Source organism: Phyllobates terribilis, unplaced genomic scaffold (genome assembly GCF_046119375.1).
Source record: "Phyllobates terribilis strain yellow unplaced genomic scaffold, ASM4611937v1 Scaffold_4__5_contigs__length_816908805, whole genome shotgun sequence".
NCBI classification, from domain to species: Eukaryota; Metazoa; Chordata; class Amphibia; order Anura; family Dendrobatidae; genus Phyllobates; species Phyllobates terribilis.
The window spans coordinates 641,916,560-641,937,212 of record NW_027362764.1 but is presented as its reverse complement, the minus strand read 5'-3'; the positions used below and the strand labels follow the sequence as shown (position 1 = coordinate 641,937,212).

The 20,653-nt window shown below is 43.0% G+C and overlaps 1 protein-coding gene and 1 long non-coding RNA gene across 4 annotated transcripts in view; both read right to left on the bottom strand.

Moving 5' to 3' along the window:
- Positions 1-844: 844 nt before the first annotated feature.
- LOC141264460 (uncharacterized) lies at positions 845-11,341 on the bottom strand. The gene is made up of 2 exons (XR_012319953.1): positions 11,234-11,341; positions 845-1,653 (listed from the first exon to the last, which is right to left on the bottom strand). It is a non-coding gene; the product is annotated as an uncharacterized lncRNA (long non-coding RNA).
- Positions 11,342-13,370: 2,029 nt separating this feature from the next.
- CSPP1 (centrosome and spindle pole associated protein 1) overlaps positions 13,371-20,653 on the bottom strand; it is a 74,385-nt gene continuing 67,102 nt past the window's right edge. For 2 of the 3 annotated variants that reach the window (XM_073679402.1, XM_073679404.1), the window contains 5 exons: positions 20,271-20,314; positions 19,648-19,711; positions 17,524-17,633; positions 16,610-16,763; positions 13,371-15,722 (listed from right to left, as the gene is read on the bottom strand). In XM_073679402.1, the coding sequence (XP_073535503.1) occupies positions 15,493-15,722; positions 16,610-16,763; positions 17,524-17,633; positions 19,648-19,711; positions 20,271-20,314 (602 nt within the window). In that variant the 3' untranslated portion in view covers positions 13,371-15,492. The remainder of the gene's footprint in view (positions 15,723-16,609; positions 16,764-17,523; positions 17,634-19,647; positions 19,712-20,270; positions 20,315-20,653) is intronic. The other variant, XM_073679403.1, reaches the window with a different exon arrangement.

The following is a 20,653-nucleotide window of genomic DNA, read 5'->3' as shown; positions in this document are numbered from 1 at the left end:
TTTTAACTGCCAGGGGTAAAGAGGTAAATCGAGAGTGAAGGAGGGCAACCAAGCTAAAGGGGTATGCATAGTCGGATTCCAAAGTGTAGTCAGAATACGTAGGTCTCTTGTGGAACCAGTCTATTATGTAATGAAAGAGGCAGGCAAGATTGTAATTTCTGTTGCTTAGAAAATCAATGCCTCTGTCGTCTTTGGAAGCCATAAGTTTGCTCAGACTAATCCTAGGACGTTTTCCTTTCTAAATAGAGTGATTGAAGGCCCTATTGAGTATAGTTACGTCCGTGTGTTTCAGGAGTAATGGTAAGGTTTGTAGTGGATACATAATCCTGGCTGTACTGATCATTTTTACCAGGGGCGGACACAGACTGTAGTGGGCCCCTGTGCAAGAATTTTTTTGCCCCCCCCCCCTGCCCTTTATAGGGGGCATGGAGGGCCCCCCCCCGTGCATCTCTCATCCCCCCGTGCATCTCTGATTCCCCCCACTCCTAGTTAATTAATTGTATTTAAAAAAAATAAAACTTGTTATACTGTACTTACCCCCAGGGATGGCTCCAGGTTTTTGTGGGTCCTGGGCGACAGAGTTTCAGTGGGTCCCTTTAACACATACCATGATTCATGATGCACAGATACCACAGAGAAATATATATATATAGTACAAGGCCAAGGATTTCACTTACTACATTACATGAGCGATATCTATTGTAAATTCTACAATAGCTCAGAAACCGGCGAATCCTCACAGCGCACAGTGCAGACCGGACAGTATAGTCCTCCATACAGTATTATGGGCACCATATAATGCTCCATACAGGATACTAATAGTAAAATCTCGGCACACCAATGGTTAGAATTTTACTGATTTTATTTAGAGCAGTCCACATTAACGTTTCGGTCCGGTTGTTGGACCTTCATCAGTGTACTGCAGGTGAGAAAGATTAACAAAAAAGGTTGTCGCTTTTACAAATGACAATTAAAATGCAAGTGTAACAATATAGGTCAAAATGTGCCTAGATAAGTTATTACATTAACAGACTCTGTAGGAGGATGATTGATCAACAATATCAAAGCTGCATAATATATAATTGATACACACTTACTGAGTGTGGAGAGGAGGAAGGGGAAAAAAAAGGAAGGAATGAGAGACGCTGTGTTCCTAGTAGGGAACCTGTGGGTATAAAGAACATTGGTGGTTTCAATGAGACAGCCTAATCAGCTGAAGTCGCTGTGCTGGTCAAAATACCTGGTAGATCCTGGTATACCTGAGCGCTGATAAGAGTAGGTGTGAAGGCATGCGATATCCACCGCTAATGACCGGCATGGTGCTGTGAGGAAGCGCGCTGCATGTATCTGGAGGGTGGGCGGGTTTAGGAGCAAGCGGTAGCCAATCGGAAGCCAAGAGTTTGATTGACGTTTGACCATTTCCGGTGGCATCACCGGAAGTGACGTTAGCGACTTCGGGGAACGCCCGTGATTGGTTGAAGTGCGCGCATGCGCTTGTGCGTGCGTGTCACCCGACAGGATAGTGCGTTCCACAAAGTAGAAAGAAGAATAAGCCGGCTGTTCTGTGTGTTCCACCTTAGGGGAGACGTGGATTACGTGATGGGTGCAGAGGGAAGAGGCAGGAGGAGGACGGATGTTGGAATGCAAGGGAATCTGGAATGGAAAAAGATATCAGTTAGTATTTAATCGAAGTAAACAAATCTGTAGGATGGAAAAGATTGTCTTAAAAAAGGGACTTCGAGGTAGGACAGTGATGATATCCTATGAGACATCAAAAAGTAAATAATATCATGCAGACACCATAAAATGATCACAGTTTAGACAGAATATCACATGAAAGCAAGAAGATCATAATCTCTGTTGAGCCCTCTAGGGGCTAAGGATTGTAGTTCATGTATCCAGTAAGCCTCTCTTTGTTTCAGTTTTTGAATGCGGTTGCCACCGCGCCGAGGCTGCTGGATATGCTCGATTACCTGAAACCTTAATTGTGTGACACTATGTCCTGCTGTGACGAAATGGTGGGGGATAGGTAGCAGTAAGTTTTTGCATCTGATCGTAGACTTATGTTTAGATATCCTATCCTTGATGGGTTGAGTTGTTTCCCCAACGTATATTGAACCACAGGGGCATTTTATGAGGTATACAACAAAGCTGGTGTCACATGTGAAAAAACCTTTAATTGGGTATTTTTTACCGGTTTGGGGGTGATGGATGTTATTCCCTTTAAGAATGTTGTTGCACTGATGGCACTGAAGACAGGGGAATGTGCCCTTCTTAGGAGTTTGGAGGAATTTTTGTCGTGGGCCTAGTGTGGTGGATCCTATGTCTGCTCGTACCAGAGAGTCTTTTAAATTCGGCGCCCTTTTGAAACATGGTAGAAATGGATGTTGAAATTCCGTAATGGTTGGGTATCCTGTGCTCAATATGTTCCAATGTTTACGTATAGTCCTATGTAGTATATAGGCTAAGGGGTGGAACGTGTGTACAAAGGGAATACGATTGGAGTTGTCTGTCCGTGGACGACCATGTTTGCTCAGTTGTTCGTCTAATAATGGCTGTGGGTATCCTCTTTCCTGAAATTTGAGGGACATTTCTAGTAGTCGCTGCTGGCGGAGAGGTGTATCGGAAACAATACGTCTAACTCTCTGGAACTGAGATTTTGGGATGGCACGTTTAATGGAGGTAGGGTGGTTGCTGGAGTAATGTAGTAGAGTATTGCGGTCGGTGGGTTTCCGGTAAAGGTCAGTGTTGAGAAGGCCTGATTCATCTTTGATGACCAATGTGTTCAGGAAGCTGATTTGGTTTGGATGTGAGTCCATGGTGAAGTTTAAATTTGGCCATGCTGAGTTCATCTGATTGAAGAACTCAGTAAGGGACTCTTGGGAGCCCCCCCATATGCAAAAGATGTCGTCTATATAGCGTTTCCAGAGAATAGAATGTCTCTGGAAAAGTGGATTAGAATAGACGATCTGTGTTTCAAAGGCGGCCATATAGCACTTTGCATAAGGGGGGGCTACGTTTGAGCCCATTGCGGTCCCTGTGGTCTGTAGATAGAAGGTATCCTGAAATAGGAAATAGTTCTGTGTTAGCACTAAGGTCAGGAGTGCTATGGAAAGGTCAATGATAGATGGGTCTGTTTGTGAGTTCCTGAGCATGAGTTCGACCATGTCGATGCCTTGGGTATGGGGAATAGATGTATACAGACTTGATACATCAAAGGAGACCAGTATTGCTCCAGGGGGAACCTGTTTTAGTTCTGTCAGGATGTTCAGGAAGGCTCCAGTGTCAAGTAGGTATGACAAACTTTTTTGAGTTAAGGGGGTTAGTATTTTTTCAAGAAAAATAGACAGAGGTGATAAGATGGAGTCAGTGGATGCTACTATGGGGCGGCCCGGTGGTTTTGTCAGATTTTTGTGAATTTTAGGTAAAATGTAGAACACTGGGATAATCGGGTGTTTGTTTGTTAGATAATCTCGTGTTTTTGTATCAATCACCCCAGCTAGCAAATACTATCCCCCCTAACTCAAAAAAGTTTGTCATACCTACTTGACACTGGAGCCTTCCTGAACATCCTGACAGAACTAAAACAGGTTCCCCCTGGAGCAATACTAGTCTCCTTTGATGTATCAAGTCTGTATACATCTATTCCCCATACCCAAGGCATCGACATGGTCGAACTCATGCTCAGGAACTCACAAACAGACCCATCTATCATTGACCTTTCCATAGCACTCCTGACCTTAGTGCTAACACAGAACTATTTCCTATTTCAGGATACCTTCTATCTACAGACCACAGGGACCGCAATGGGCTCAAACGTAGCCCCCCCTTATGCAAATTGCTATATGGCCGCCTTTGAAACACAGATCGTCTATTCTAATCCACTTTTCCAGAGACATTCTATTCTCTGGAAACGCTATATAGACGACATCTTTTGCATATGGGGGGGCTCCCAAGAGTCCCTTACTGAGTTCTTCAATCAGATTAACTCAGCATGGCCAAATTTAAACTTCACCATGGACTCACATCCAAACCAAATCAGCTTCCTGGACACATTGGTCATCAAAGATGAATCAGGCCTTCTCAACACTGACCTTTACCAGAAACCCACCGACCGCAATACTCTACTACATTACTCCAGCAACCACCCTACCTCCATTAAACGTGCCATCCCAAAATCTCAGTTCCAGAGAGTTAGACGTATTGTTTCCGATACACCTCTCCGCCAGCAGCGACTACTAGAAATGTCCCTCAAATTTCAGGAAAGAGGATACCCACAGCCATTATTAGACGAACAACTGAGCGAACATGGTCGTCCACGGACAGACAACTCCAATCGTATTCCCTTTGTACACACGTTCCACCCCTTAGCCTATATACTACATAGGACTATACGTAAGCATTGGAACATATTGAGCACAGGATACCCAACCATTACGGAATTTCAACATCCATTTCTACCATGTTTCAAAAGGGCGCCGAATTTAAAAGACTCTCTGGTACGAGCAGACATAGGATCCACCACACTAGGCCCACGACAAAAATTCCTCCAAACTCCTAAGAAGGGCACATTCCCCTGTCTTCAGTGCCATCAGTGCAACAACATTCTTAAAGGGAATAACATCCATCACCCCCAAACCGGTAAAAAATACCCAATTAAAGTTTTTTTCACATGTGACACCAGCTTTGTTGTATACCTCATAAAATGCCCCTGTGGTTCAATATACGTTGGGGAAACAACTCAACCCATCAAGGATAGGATATCTAAACATAAGTCTACGATCAGATGCAAAAACTTACTGCTACCTATCCCCCACCATTTCGTCACAGCAGGACATAGTGTCACACAATTAAGGTTTCAGGTAATCGAGCATATCCAGCAGCCTCGGCGCGGTGGCAACCGCATTCAAAAACTGAAACAAAGAGAGGCTTACTGGATACATGAACTACAATCCTTAGCCCCTAGAGGGCTCAACAGAGATTATGATCTTCTTGCTTTCATGTGATATTCTGTCTAAACTGTGATCATTTTATGGTGTCTGCATGATATTATTTACTTTTTGATGTCTCATAGGATATCATCACTGTCCTACCTCGAAGTCCCTTTTTTAAGACAATCTTTTCCATCCTACAGATATGTTTACTTCGATTAAATACTAACTGATATCTTTTTCCATTCCAGATTCCCTTGCATTCCAACATCCGTCCTCCTCCTGCCTCTTCCCTCTGCACCCATCACGTAATCCACGTCTCCCCTAAGGTGGAACACACAGAACAGCCGGCTTATTCTTCTTTCTACTTTGTGGAACGCACTATCCTGTCGGGTGACACACACGCACAAGCGCATGCGCGCACTTCAACCAATCACGGGCGTTCCCCGAAGTCGCTAACGTCACTTCCGGTGATGCCACCGGAAATGGTCAAACGTCAATCAAACTCTTGGCTTCCGATTGGCTACCGCTTGCTCCTAAACCCGCCCACCCTCCAGATACATGCAGCGCACTTCCTCACAGCACCATGCCGGTCATTAGCGGTGGATATCGCATGCCTTCACACCTACTCTTATCAGCGCTCAGGTATACCAGGATCTACCAGGTATTTTGACCAGCACAGCGACTTCAGCTGATTAGGCTGTCTCATTGAAACCACCAATGTTCTTTATACCCACAGGTTCCCTACTAGGAACACAGCGTCTCTCATTCCTTCCTTTTTTTTTCCCCTTCCTCCTCTCCACACTCAGTAAGTGTGTATCAATTATATATTATGCAGCTTTGATATTGTTGATCAATCATCCTCCTACAGAGTCTGTTAATGTAATAACTTATCTAGGCACATTTTGACCTATATTGTTACACTTGCATTTTAATTGTCATTTGTAAAAGCGACAACCTTTTTTGTTAATCTTTCTCACCTGCAGTACACTGATGAAGGTCCAACAACCGGACCGAAACTTTAATGTGGACTGCTCTAAATAAAATCAGTAAAATTCTAACCATTGGTGTGCCGAGATTTTACTATTGATATTACGGTCTTGGATCCTACTCGTGCACCCCGGTCCAGTTGTGCTGCGTTCTTCTCTGCACGCCATACAGGATACTGACCCCCTTATAATGCTCCATACAGGATACTGGTCATCATATAATGCTCCATAGAGGATACTGGCCCCCATATAACGCTCCATACAGAATACTGACCCCCATATAACGCTCCATACAGAATACTGGCCCCCATATAACGCTCCATACAGAATACTGGCCCCCATATAATGCTCCATACAGAATACTGGCCCCCATATAACGCTCCATACAGAATACTGGCCCCCATATAACGCTCCATACAGAGTACTGACCCCCATATAACGCTCCATACAGAATACTGACCCCCATATAATGCTCCATACAGAATATTGGCTCCCATATAACGCTCCATGCTGGCTGTTCCCCCCTTATAATGCCCCATTACACGAGCGATATCTATTGTAAATTCTACAATAGCTCAGAAACTGGCAAATCCTCACAGCGCACAGTGCAGACCGGACAGTATAGTCCTCTATACAGTATTTTGGGCACCATATAATGCTCCATACAGGATACTGACCCCCTTATAATGCTCCATACAGGATACTGGTCCCCATATAATGCTCCATACAGGATACTGGTCCCCATATAATGCTCCATACAGGATACTGGTCCCCATATAACACTGCATACAGAATACTGGCCCCCATATAACGCTCCATACAGAATACTGTCCCCCATATAACGCTCCATACAGAATACTGACCCCCATATAGCGCTCCATACAGAATATTGGCTCCCATATAACGCTCCATGCAGGCTGTTCCCCCCTTATAATGCCCCATTACACGAGCGATATCTATTGTAAATTCTACAATAGCTCAGAAACCAGCGAATCCTCACAGCGCACAGTGCAGACCTGACAGTATAGTCCTCCATACAGTATTATGGGCACCATATAATGCTCTATACAGGATACTGACCCCCTTATAATGCTCCATACAGGATACTGGTCCCCATATAATGCTCCATACAGGATACTGGTCCCCATATAACACTCCATACAGGATACTGTCCCCCATATAACACTCCATACAGAATATTGGCCCCCATGTAACGCTCCATGCTGGCTGTTCCCCCCTTATAATGCCCCATGCAGGATGACACCCCCCTTTTAATGCCCTATGCAGGATGTCACCTCTACCCCCCATAAAATGCCCCATGCAGGATGTCACCCCCCCATATAATGCCCCTTGCAGGATGTCACTTCCCCCCTTTTCAATGCCCCATGCAGTATGTCAGACCACCCCCTCCCTTATAATGCCCCATGCAGAAGGTCACACACCCCCCTCCTTATAATGCCCCATGCAGTATGTCACACACCCCCACCCCCAAATAATGCCCCATGCAGGATGTCACCTCTACCCCCCATAAAATGCCCCATGCAGGATGTCACCCCCCATATAATGCCCCTTGCAGGATGTCGCTTCTCCCCGTTTCAATGCCCCATGCAGTATGTCAGACCACCCCCTCCCTTATAATGCCCCATGCAGGAGGTCACACCCCCCCTCCTTATAATGCCCCATGCAGTATGTCACACACACACACCCTCCTTATAATGCCCCATGCAGGATGTCAATTCCCCCCTGCCTCTCTTATAATGCCCCATGCAGGATGTCACTTCCCCCCTTCCCCTCTTATAATGCCCCATGCAGGATGTCAATTCCCCCCTCCCCCTCTTATAATGCCCCATGCAGGTTGTCACCCCCCCCCATATAATGCCCCATGCAGTATGTCACTTCCCCCCTTCCCCTCTTATAATGCCCCATGCAGGATGTCACGCCCACTCTCCCCCCACCATATAATGCCCCATACAGTATGTCACACACACCCCATATAATGCCCCATGCGGTATGTCACCCCCCCATATAATGCCCCATGCAGGACGTCACACCCACTCTCCCCCCACCATATAATGCCCCATGCGGTATGTCACTCCCCCCATATAATGCCCCATGCAGTATGTCACACACACCCCATATAATGCCCCATGCGGTATGTCACCCCCCCCCACATATAATGCCCCATGCAGGACGTCACACCCACTCTCCCCCCACCATATAATGCCCCATGCGGTATGTCACCACCCCCATATAATGCCCCATGCAGTATGTCACACACACCCCATATAATGCCCCATGCGGTATGTCACCCCCCCCATATAATGTCCCATGCAGGACGTCACACCCACTCTCCCCCCACCATATAATGCCCCATGCCGGGGGCCCATGCTGAGCGCAGGGACATCTCCGGTCATGTGACGGCGGGGGGTCCTGCGGGGGGGCCCCATGAGGAGACGCACAAGGCGGGGGCCCCAACGGGGCTCCGACAGCCCGGGCCCCATGCTGGAGTCAGGGCAGTCATGCCCTGATGGCGGCCCTGCTGGAGGCTGGAGGGGCCCTCTCTCCCTCGGAGCCCCCGTTCAATGAACCGGTTGCACGGGCGGTAGGTCCGCCCCTGATTTTTACCAAATGTGCCCTACCCATAAAAGATAAAGGCAAATCTTGCCATGACTTTAATTGGTTGATGATTTTTTTTTATAAGAGGAGGGTAGTTTAAGGTGTATATAGATGAAGGCAAACGGCCTATTTTAATTCCCAGGTAGGTGATATGTGAGGGTGCTAGGGATACACCATTTGAAGACCCATCTGGGCAGAGTTTTATTCCCTTCTCGGTTAATGGAAGTATTTCACTTTTTAACATCGATTTTAAACCCAGAATAAGAACCAACATTTTTAAGCAGGTCCAACACTTTAGGCAAATGTTTCAGACATAAACAAAATGACATTGTCTGCAAAAAAAGCCACCTGAATCGATTTCCTAGTAAACTGAATACCTGTGAAAGTGCTTGGATCAGACAAGATGCGGACTAAGGGCTCCAAAGCTAATTGAAGAGGAGGGGGGACAACGGACAACCTTGTCTCATTCCTTTCTCAAGGAGGAAGGGAGTGGACAAGAAACCCGGGGTGTACACCTGAGCCCTTAGAGACGAATATAGATTACGCATGTAATTAAAGAAGGGGCCTGCTAGTGACATTTTTGCTAAGACCTTGTATAGCCACTGCCAGTTTATGTTATCAAAGGCCTTTTCTGCATCAGATGAAACAATCGCCGGGGAGCCTTTTAAGTTAGATGAAGAGTGAATTTTATCCAGTACCAGTAGTACTTTTCTGATATTTAGCGTGGCAGAGCATTCTTTTACAAAGCCTGCTTCGGCGGGAGATATGAGATGGGGTAAAATGGAGGCCAGTCTGTCGGCCATTATTTTAGATATGATCTTAATGTCGGTGTTGATGAGATAGATTGGTCTGTACAAGCAGGGGGATAACGGGTCTTTATCTGGTTTTAGTAGTAATTTAATATATGCTATGTTTTCAGAAGGAAAAATGGGATAGCCTTCAGATATTTTGTTAAAAATTGATTCCAATAATGGGGAAATTTCTTCCCTTAGAGATTTGAAAAATTCATTTGTGTATCCATCTAGGCCCGGTGCTTTGTTTTAAATTCTTAATTGTACTCGTGACCTTTTCTAATGAGATAGGTTTGTTTAAAATAGATTTTTGTTTAAAAACGGAAACAATTCTCAACATTATGTAACAAAATTGAGCAGCAAACATACAAAACATTAGAAAATATTTGTTCTAGCATGAGCTGTGACATTATGTCCCAACTTGCTAGGAAAACCTTTCCCCTGTAGTGTATGTACTAAGAGTCCAGAGGGAGAGAAGGAAGGGCGGGAGCAACAGTTTCCAAGTGACATCTCATATCGAAGTCTCCATATGTAGAGAGGATAGATTCCTGATTAATTAACTGTTTTTTATCGCATTTTTATTAGGTCTCTGTTCTCCTTTACCTGCTCAACTCATAGACCTCTCTGGGGTCCTTGAGCAGGAAGATTCGTTATCAGCCTGGGGTGGTCAGTTAAGGACTGACCCCTGGGCACAGAAGGTGGCTGACAGAAGTTTCCGCCTTGTCAGGAGATATGAATTCACAAAAGGAGCCATTTGAGTCTTTCAACAGTAGAGTAGCTGGGTAGCGCAGTTGAAAGCGGACTCTTTCCTTATGGAGCTGAATGCCTTGCGTTTTCTGGTCACTTCGATGGAGTACGGTAATCCTCAAAAAGCAAGATTTTATGACCCTGAATGACCAGCGGGTGATTGATTTGCTTATATGCTTGTATAATGTCTGCTTTGTCGTTGAAATCCAGGAATTTCATGATGACCTGTCTTGGTCTGGATGCATCCCGGTTCACGGAGATTGAGGGCGGGGGCCAATCCTGTGGACTCTTTCCACCTTTTTGCTCTCGGGTAATTTTGGTGAGTTTTTTTATCTCAGTATTTCTAAGCCAAAACCAGGAGTGGGTGATAAATACAGAAGTGGTGACGTGTTTCTATTATACTTTTCCTCTGATTGTTCCTCTCCCATTTTATCTTACAAACAATGAGGTAAAAAAACTTAACAAATACTCAATGTGTGCACGTGGCCTAAGATTGCAGATTCTGCACAGACCCTAGAATGGAATGTGGAGGGGAGATGGGTTATAAGGTATCAAATTCCAGGCACAAATGTCTACCTCACATGGTGACATAGAGTTCACAGTACAATGCCCTTGTTAATATATACAAACTGACACCTGTAGATAAGCGCTTTGCTTAGTGTTCCAGCTGATTTTTCATTTAATGGATGTGAGTGGTGTTAAACATCCAACTCCACTGTACTCTCCCTCCCCACTTATTTATTTATTTTACTCACTTATATAGCGCCATTAATTCCACATCGCTTTGCAGACATCATAACCACTGTCCCCTTTGGGGCTCACAATCTAGATTCCCTATCAGTATGACTTTGGAGTGTGGGAGGAAACCGGAGGAAACCCACACAAACACGGGGAGAACATACAAACTCCTTGCAGATGTTGTCCTTGGTGGGATTTGAACCCAGGACCCCAGTGATGTAATGCTGCAGTGCTAACCACTGAGCCACTGTGCTGCTGACTTCTGTTTTAATGCTCCTGCTGGTGTCTACTTTCTGCTTTCATGCACAAGAAACTGTTAAACGCCTGTTCAGCCAATCCCCATCAGAGGTATTAAAGCGGTTGTCCACTAGTAAAATAAATTGTAAGATAATTTTAAAACAATAGATAGAGACATACTCACCTTCCAGCACTGCCGCCATGAATCCAGCGTAGACTGCTCAAGAGGTCTGTGCTGGCTCCAGAAGCCTTATCTGTTTCATTCGGAAGTAAACAGGACGCTGCATCATGTGATTTTCTACTGCAATCCTGTTGACTTTTGAACAAGGCTGATATCTCTTCCAGAGCCGGCTCAAACCTCCAGAGCTATATCCGCTGGGGTCCTGGAAGATAGGCGTCCATCTATTTATTATTTAAAGAAATCCATGCTTAAAAAAATTATTTCAGTGTTGGACAACCCCTCTAACCTGCCTCATCCAGTGATTAATAAACAAAATCCCAGACATAACGGTAGTTGGTACATCAACATGCAAAAACGTGTGTGCGCCTCCACAAAAGAACCACTCCAAGAAACATGGAAAACTATATGAAGAAAGAAGGAGCTTTAAGGTTATAATGAAAAATGTTAATCTTTATTAAATTCATATGGCAAAATTAATACATAGTAATAAATAGACAATAGACGTGTGCTACAATATGAAGGTACAGAGGTAAGTGTAGCGTCACAGAGTCGGGGAAGCCAGATAATAGATAAGATAAAAAAGGCCAAATATAAGAAACACTGTTGGACAGCTAGTTCAGAAAATTCTATAATTCATAAGACTCAGTGCCTTCCCTTGAGAAAGCTTCCTACAGTGCACGCGAAACGCGCGTTGGGAAGTTGGGCAATCCTGTACCACCCCCTTTATGTGGCGCCTGTCCTTAGCCGGGTAAGCAATGTACTATTCAGACTATATACGGCCTATACATTACGGAGACCTGTTTCCAAGACTCACATGATTTACTAGACACTGAGTCTTATGAATTATAGAATTTTCTGAGGTAGCTGTCCAACAGTATTTCTTATATTTGGCTTTTTTATCTTATCTATTATCTGGCTTCCCTGAGGCTACACTTACCTTTGTAACTTCATATTGTAGCACACGTCTATCGGCTATTTATTACTATGTATTAATTTTACCATATGAATTTAATAAAGATTAACATTTTTTATTATAACCTTAAAACTCCTTCTTTCCTCATCCAGTGATTGGCTGAGTGGCATTTCCAATGTATGGGAAAAGGAAGCAGAAACCAAACAGTGATCCTGGAAGATTCAGATTGGGAGCTGCAGATGATCAGTGGGGGTTAGCATCTATATTTACCTGTCATCAGATCGAGAGCTGCAGATGATCAGTGGGGGTTAGCAAGTGTTTTTGGTGCAGATTTTTCCCCACTAAAATCTGCAGCCAAAATGCTGAAAGAATTGACTTGCTGCAGATTTAAATTTGCCCTAATCTGCAAGTCACAAATCAAATAAGCACTGTGTGAATGAGACTGCAGAAAAAATGCAGCAAAAATGCAAAGTATGCATATAGACTAAGAGATTCTCCTCCTCTGCCTGGATCCAGCTGATGCTTTGGAATGCCGTTCCTTCAGCTGACAAGCTCTGCGATGTGCTGCTGATCATTAGAAAGCACATCGCAGGGCTTGACAGCTGAAGGGACGGCTCTTCAAAGCTTCGGCAGAGTCAGTCTGCACGTTTCACTCTCCTCCTTTGTCTGGATCCTGCTGAAGCTTTGAAGTGCTGTTACTTCAGCTGTCAAGCCCTATGATATAATTTGAAGCATCGGCAGGATCCAGACAAAGGAGCAGAGTGAAGGCTGATCTGAGCATGCATGCTCACACTGCTGACACTCACAGAGGTAGCCCCGTCCCCAGCAATGACATGTGCTACGCAGTTCGTCCGATTCCTGTCCCCGGATCGGAAATAGAAGTGGCTGCAACACAACAGAGGAATATATGACCAACAAAGAGATGAGCTTACAGAAGCAGTGCAGGTAATAGAAGTATATTTAAAAAATAAAAAATGAGTTAGGACATATGAAAGAGGGTTAAATTAGTAGTGGAAAACCTCTTTACATGATTTCCTTTAAGGTTTCGTTGTGCATAATGCCATGATGGTTTCACAGATATGATCCCTCATATTACATTCTGTAATCAGCTGCTTGGGATCTTTGCGATATTATAGAGTTTGCAGAAATATCAAAGAAGACAAATTGATCTGGTTGAAGGTAATAAAATATAATTTTATTAAGTTAGAAAACATATTTTCTTAGAACAGCCTTAGTTTCATAATAAAATAGTTTCAGTGCAAACAAGAGCAAACAACAAACTGGGAAACACGTATGTACAATAACAAAAGTCCTTTACGTAAAGCCAATACGATCTTATGATTCACATGGTGTTGTTTCTAGGATTAGACACCCGTAAACTATCATCAGAACCACCGGTGGGCTTAGACCACTGTCTCACATTAGCGGTTGCGTTTTATTTGTTGCTTTGGGTTTTGTTTTTTTTACACTGTATTAAAACCAAGTTATAGCCTTTTTCCCTGTTGAATCTGATTCAGGTTGTACTTGACAGCAGCCTTATACAGGTACCCGTAAAGCTTTGTTCCTCACCTAAAATCTCACTAAAATTCAAGTATGTAATATCTGGAATTACAAGCACTAATACTGCTCAGATGTAGGGAATTCTTCAAGTTTTATTAAGCTATCAGTTTGATGGGCTATTTCCATCTCGTCCATTTATGACCTATCCCTAAGTACATGCCATACAATGTAAGTTGGAATTCCCATACAAAGGAATAGGAATTCTGACCACATCTCCACTGACAGTCATGCATTCGAGATAGACACAGGTTTTATTTGAGGAACCGGCATCCATGATACTGGCATTCATGGCATGGATGTTATAAATGTATTAGATGGAATGCCCCTTTAAGCACTGCCCATGCATCTACTAGGAGCCACCATCTGACCCAGATGATACTGATGCTCACCATGGAGTCAATGCGTGTCTGAGCTGATCTACTTGTAAACGGACACAGCCGGCGATTTAAGGCTGTACTGGTTCAATACATTTAGGGGAAGTAATCCAACTGCAAGTGGATCTGTGAGATCAGAGTAACTGATCAAAGCAAGTACATGCGCTTGGTGTGCCCAAAGATTTTAGTGCACCTTCCAACTATTTTGTTTCCACCTATTTCCACCTTTCTCTGGCTCTATAAAACCAGAGCTGTCAAAGAAGAGGGAGATAGAGGGAAAACAAAAAAATGAGAAGGTGCACTAAAATGTTTGGCCACACCAAGGGTGCACTGAGTGCCTGTACTTGGTTTGAACATTCATTCTTTGCTGACAGACTCCCTTTAAAGGGAATCTGTCACCAGGTTTTTGCTACCTCATCTAAGAGCAGCATAGTATAGGAAAAGAGATCCTGATTCCAGCAATGTATCTCTTAGTTTACTGGGTGCAGCAGTTGTGATACAATCACATTTTTTTTAGATGTAGCAGAGCTCAAAAGCTAACCCTGCCCACACCTCTTAGCAGCTTTCTGTGTACATTGTATATTGATAGTAATCTGCTAATCAGTGGTGGGGGCGGAGTTGGACCAGGATGCACGGGAGCTGTAGTCCTATAGTGATAATCTCCTGCTGATAAAACATAATTGTATTAAAACAACAGCTAATAAGTGACACATCGCTGAAATCAGTGTCTCAACCTCTACCTCATGCTGTCCTCAGATTACATAGCAAAAACCTGCAGATAGATTCCCTTTAAGATATCGGACGGGGGTTGGACCTAGCAGATGTCAGTAGTACAATAGTTCAGCATCAACTATCCAAGCTGAAGAGAAGCAGACGCTTAAGAGCCACACACAGCTTATGCTTCATGCATCTATGCCCCTCAGCTTTTAGCAAATCTACCATAATTATCACACAAAGGATCGTTATGTGAACAACGTACAGTACATGTTACGATTAAGTCTTCATTACATCAATGTCTAAGGACAGATATAAACATTTAAATAGAGATTTGGATGTACCAAAAAAATGCCATGCTCTAAGTATAGTACATGTGCTGTATAGCAGCCTTGGGAACTGAGAACTGGAATCATATCTGCGCTATAGATCATCCTGTGAAAGCGGCAAATAATATGTCAGTCTAGTTATCAATCATCTGTATGTATAGGTTTACCTGTGCTTTATTATAAGGAAAGTGCTTTAGTGATCGACATTCAATCTCTATGAAAAGGCACATAAAGGGCTGTGCTGAGAGGTCAGATCTGAGACAGGTACAAATGTGCGTTTCATCTAATCTAACCACAATAAAGGGTGAAAAATCATGTTGAGAATGAAAACATCAATTGCCTCTTATCAGTGATGGCTTAGTGCAATGAGTACTACCCATGAGCGGTGGACAGCCCCTGCCAGTTGAAGGTTAAGGCATTTTCATTGGTAGATTTATCGTGGCTCGTTTGCCCAGCCATGAACCTTTTGAGAGTCTCTGAAGAGCCAGGACGCATCCATGGATCTGTGGCTACCGTGTCCACAGACTGGGGTCTGTCATTAGGTTTTGTAGGGAACTGTTTCAGAAAATCCTCCGCATTTTCAAAGCCATCAGGATCATCATCTTAAGGATAGAAAAAAAATGATTAGGAACCAAAAAAACAAAACAGACAAAATCTTTTAGATCTAGAGATTTTTTGTTGCAAATTAAATATACGCACAGTGGCACGATTCATAAAGTAGTTTTTGCCAGTTTTTTGGAGGAAAACTACTTCAAGCGTTGATACAATTTTTCGGCAGCTTGAAGCTGGCAAAATGTTTTGCAACACTTGTCATATTTATGCCAAGCACAGATGATAAATTCAATATAATTTACGACAGAAAATTACTCCAGATACCGGCTGGGGAACGTTTATGGCGGTAGCGCAAAGCAGTGAAAAAAATGCACTAAATGCAAAAAAGAGATGCACACTTCTTAATTAGTTCAGCGCATCGTTCTCCAGCAATTCTTTTATTAAAGAAAGGTTTTTCCTATGTAATCTGACAGCACCATGGGGACAGAGACCCGGATTCCAGTGGTGTGTCACTTAGTTTACTGGGTGCAGTAGTTGTGATAGAGTCATAGTTTTCTCTGCTGCAGATCTAGCAGAGGTCAGATGCTGAGCTGTGTATAACACTGCGCACACCACAGCTTTCTGTGTACAGTGTATAGTGACAGAGAGCTGCTTATCAGTGCTGGGGGTGGGATGGACTAGGAGGCACAAGGCCAGTAGTCCTGTAGTGATAATCCCCTGCTGATAAAACACTGATTGTATTGATACAGCAAAACACAGCCTAGTAAGTGAAACATCACTGGAATCAGGCTCTCTTTCACTACATCATGACTACATAACAAAAACCTGGTGACAGATTCGCTTTAAGACTGACATGCAAAATGGCAATATTAATGAATTGGACCAAGAGTGTACAATGAGCAAAGTGTGTGTTCCGCTGGCCCTTACTGTATCTTACCTATGCTGACTGTGCTTTTCTGGAGGTTACTTAATCTTCTAAGACGTTCATCATTTCTGGTCCTCAGCTCATCAACATTTAAGCTTGCAGCAGAGTTTAGTGAGTAGCGGTCTGCTTGATTTAGGGGGATGGGAGGCACATGAGGAAAGTCATTCTGTAGATACATATTTGGTCAAAATCAAAATCTTATTAGATAACTTGGAGCAATAAATCAGTAAATTACTAAGGATTTTTACCATTTTCTATCTCCTTTGTTAACTGGTGACTCTTAAATGATTTTATATTTATTTTAGCACATGGTTTGTCTCGAAGCCATATGTTGGAGATGTCAAAACTGAGAAATGGCCAAGTAGCAGTTTATTGAAGTTGATAGAGCTGGGGCCCCAGGGCTCATGGCAGCAATGTCCAAAGCTGGGAAGCCCTTTGGGCCAGCGTTACTTTGCCATTTAGAGAAGGCTTGCACTTTATTCCTCTGATAGCATGTAAATAATTCTAGTGAATTAATTGTATTAAAATATTCTTGTAGTGTTCTAGTTGGATTATTTGATCAATTACTATTTTCAAAGGAAAAGAAAATCTACAGGGTTGTAAACTTTTTACATCTGCATTCAAGCCCAATACCCGCATATACCCCCAATGTCATTATACTCATATATTGTATGGACCATACAATTTGCTTGTCAAGAGAAGAAAATCAATGGTGATAACGGTGTCCCTTCTACAATACTGTCACAGGGAAAGGAAAGACATACAACTCCTCATATCTCAGCTTTTTGGACCGCCTTAAGATTAGTATAATGGAGGAGGGGGCTGCTTTTAATTGCCAGGATTTGAGGTGCTCTTTGCAATGTATTTTCTGTCTTTTTTCAGCCCCAAATTCTACAAAGTAACATATACAAGTATCAGTATCATACATCATAGTCCAAAACCTTATTCTTGTGTCTTCTGCGCTCCCTGGCTGAAGGTAATGCTTGTGGATCAGGGAATGCATCAAATAATGCAGGATATGGTTCTCCATTTTCACCTTAAAAAAATATACGTAATAGTAATAGCAATATATATGACATGCCCTGATATCAGGCCACACCATTAATATAGTACCAAAAGGACATGACTGAATCTGCACCAAAAAGTCTCATATTCCACTAGCCATATAACAGTTATAGGGAACCTATTATGTGATTCACTATCATATCTATGTTTTACTCTAGAACACTGTGTCGTGTCTGAGAAAACATTGTTGACAACGGGGACCAGGAATGAGGTGACGAAAAAGACTTGTCACCAGAGCGGACGCCCGCCGGCTTCTCCAAACCTATTCTGCCTCATTTACAGGTCTCCTCTTATGTGTATAGGAGGAGACCTGTCAATCAGGCAGAGCCGCTCGTCTATTAACCTGTGTGGCAATCTGTTGTGTCTGACCCCTTGTAGAATCACCCGACCCACATTTCCTGGATGTGGCATACATGTGGGCAGCACAACACTGTGATCAGTAACGCCGCTCACCAAGATGCTATATAACAGCAGAAGCAGCAAGGGGGGCAGAATACACTGTGCGCTCTATAATGAGGGCGGATGCTGCAATCCCCCCATCCCGCCTAACAATGTCATTGTATGATTTCCCTTCTTGCTACTGTTCTTACCAGGTTGTTTTCCGGTTTTTACCCTATTGCTGTCAATGTGGTAGCTAATGCTAAAATGACTGTGGTTTGTACCGAGCCTATATTATGTATGCTGTGCACATTTTTTTTATACCAAAAATGGCTGAATATTATTTTCACAATGACATTAAAATATCCATTCATATTTGTTACAGATATGCCACAAAGTATTTCTGTTTACATGAAAATTCTGGAAAACACCAACCCTATCTTTTTAAATAAACCTTGCCATAGAGACTGATCCACAATGTGCTTGTTCCAAATTGTTCACTATTATCGGCATATATACATATAAAGATGTATACATATAGAGATATATACATATAGCATTGGAGCTGGCACACTGCAGAGAGCCCTGATAAGGGCACAGCTGCTCCGTGCCATGTACGGCCGTATGAATGACTCCATAGTTACTGCGCACATCCAAGAGCCATCTTACATACCCTGGTACTGTGCTGTTGAGGAGAGGCAGGGAGGAAACTACTGCACGCAGGATCCCGATCGTGGGGACATGGGGTGAAACAACTACAACATTTGGAGAACAGTACAGTTTTGAAAAGAGAATATGACTGAAAATGTACCAACCAGGACTTCTTCCATCCGTGGTTTTCATAGATAAATCATGTATGCATTATAGTCTATGGTGCTATGTACAGGACCTTGTTTTTTTGCAAAAAAGTCATGGAGACGTGTCAGTCTTTAAACGGAATCACAGATCAAAACTCCTAATATAAGTATACAGGTTCTGATTAGCTGCACCTGGATAGCTATGACTAGAGCCAGGCAATGTGTTCACTAGTCAGTCAGATGGGGAAGCTGAGCAGCGTGGGTTGTGAGGGCGCTGGAGAGAGACAATCCACCATATTGCTCTGAAAGTGTGCACCAAACTGCAAGTATCACTGGTTACTATGGACGATAGCTGTTTTGTGTGACAGAACTGGGGCTAGCTCAGCCGTGTATGAGAAGCTAGGGTCTGTATTGTTTTGTTAGTGCCTGGACAAGGCTAGGGATTTCATGTTTATGGTTTTGCTTTGGTATTGTACAACAAGTGGAAATAAACACTATTCCGTGTGATATATATATATCTAAAAACCATAACTTTGTGTTCCAAGCAGCTACCTGAGAGAGTGAATTCCTACAGTATATACCTACATATACACACACACACACACACACATATATATTGCTGCATCAATGTGTTTGCAGTGCAGTCACAGCATATTCACTTTTTAGGAGGTTCTGCCCTGAGATTTTATTGAAGAATATCAATTTACAAGACAAGTGGGCAAATGAGTGTCCTAAACAAAAAAACTCCAGAAACATATGACATGCACATAGACAGAATGACTACTAGACTGAATCACTAGGAATTATTACCTATGAAAGCACTCTCAGACTCCAGCAGTGAGGTCTTCAGTAGGTCTTTTGATTGATCACTAAGCTGTGGTCAGAGAAGAACATTAGTAGGGAATAAATGCGTTCAGTACTTTTCCCATTAAGTAGGAGAAAGCAAGAGCTCATTTTGACAAGATGGTAATTGGCAACAGGCGTTCACTAGGATGTTCGTTCACCGATTATCAGCATGTGTAAACATGTCGGCAATCACACAGTGATCTAGCAAAATGCTGGTTCATAAGGTGATTGGATCATATATATCGGCATAAAATCTTCGTTCGCTCCGCACATCGTCCTGTGTGAAGAGGTGACGTGCTGTGTATAATTATGATATTCTATATGCACAGAACCATTGTATTAACAATCAGTGTTAGCGCATATAATTCTAGTCGGTCTGTCTAACCAGGCCACTACACAACTACCGATCAGCTTGTATACAGCCTGATCAGTCGTTGTATATGACCTCAATTGTTTTGTCTAAATGGGCCCTTACAGCTATAAAAGATTTAATTAATCAGCTGATCCCATGGTATTTAACCTCTTGACAATGATTACCAGTGTCAGAGGTCACTGACATACAGATCTTTGATAACACAGTCACTTACCATTCCAGGACGATGGAGGCCGTACGCAGGTTGTGGTCCGAAATCTAAAATGTAGTTCACAAAAGTGTTCTTTTACCAAACATTATCAGAATATATTGATAACATTGCATGTTATTATATAGCAGTATTTCTATTCACCAAATCTATGAGTGTTTGGTCAGAGGGACGTCTGATATTATTAGAGGCAATTAACAAATCTGGCGTGTATAGACTGAGGGAGCAAAGCTTCCCACCAGGCAATATAGCAGTGCATGTGATTAGAACGATCAGAAAATTATAAAGGATATACATATGAAATTACTAACACTAGTATGGATGCACATAGGCCTAGATTTTTACACCTCGATATTGACACACTTATCTGATTTGTCATCTGTTCCATT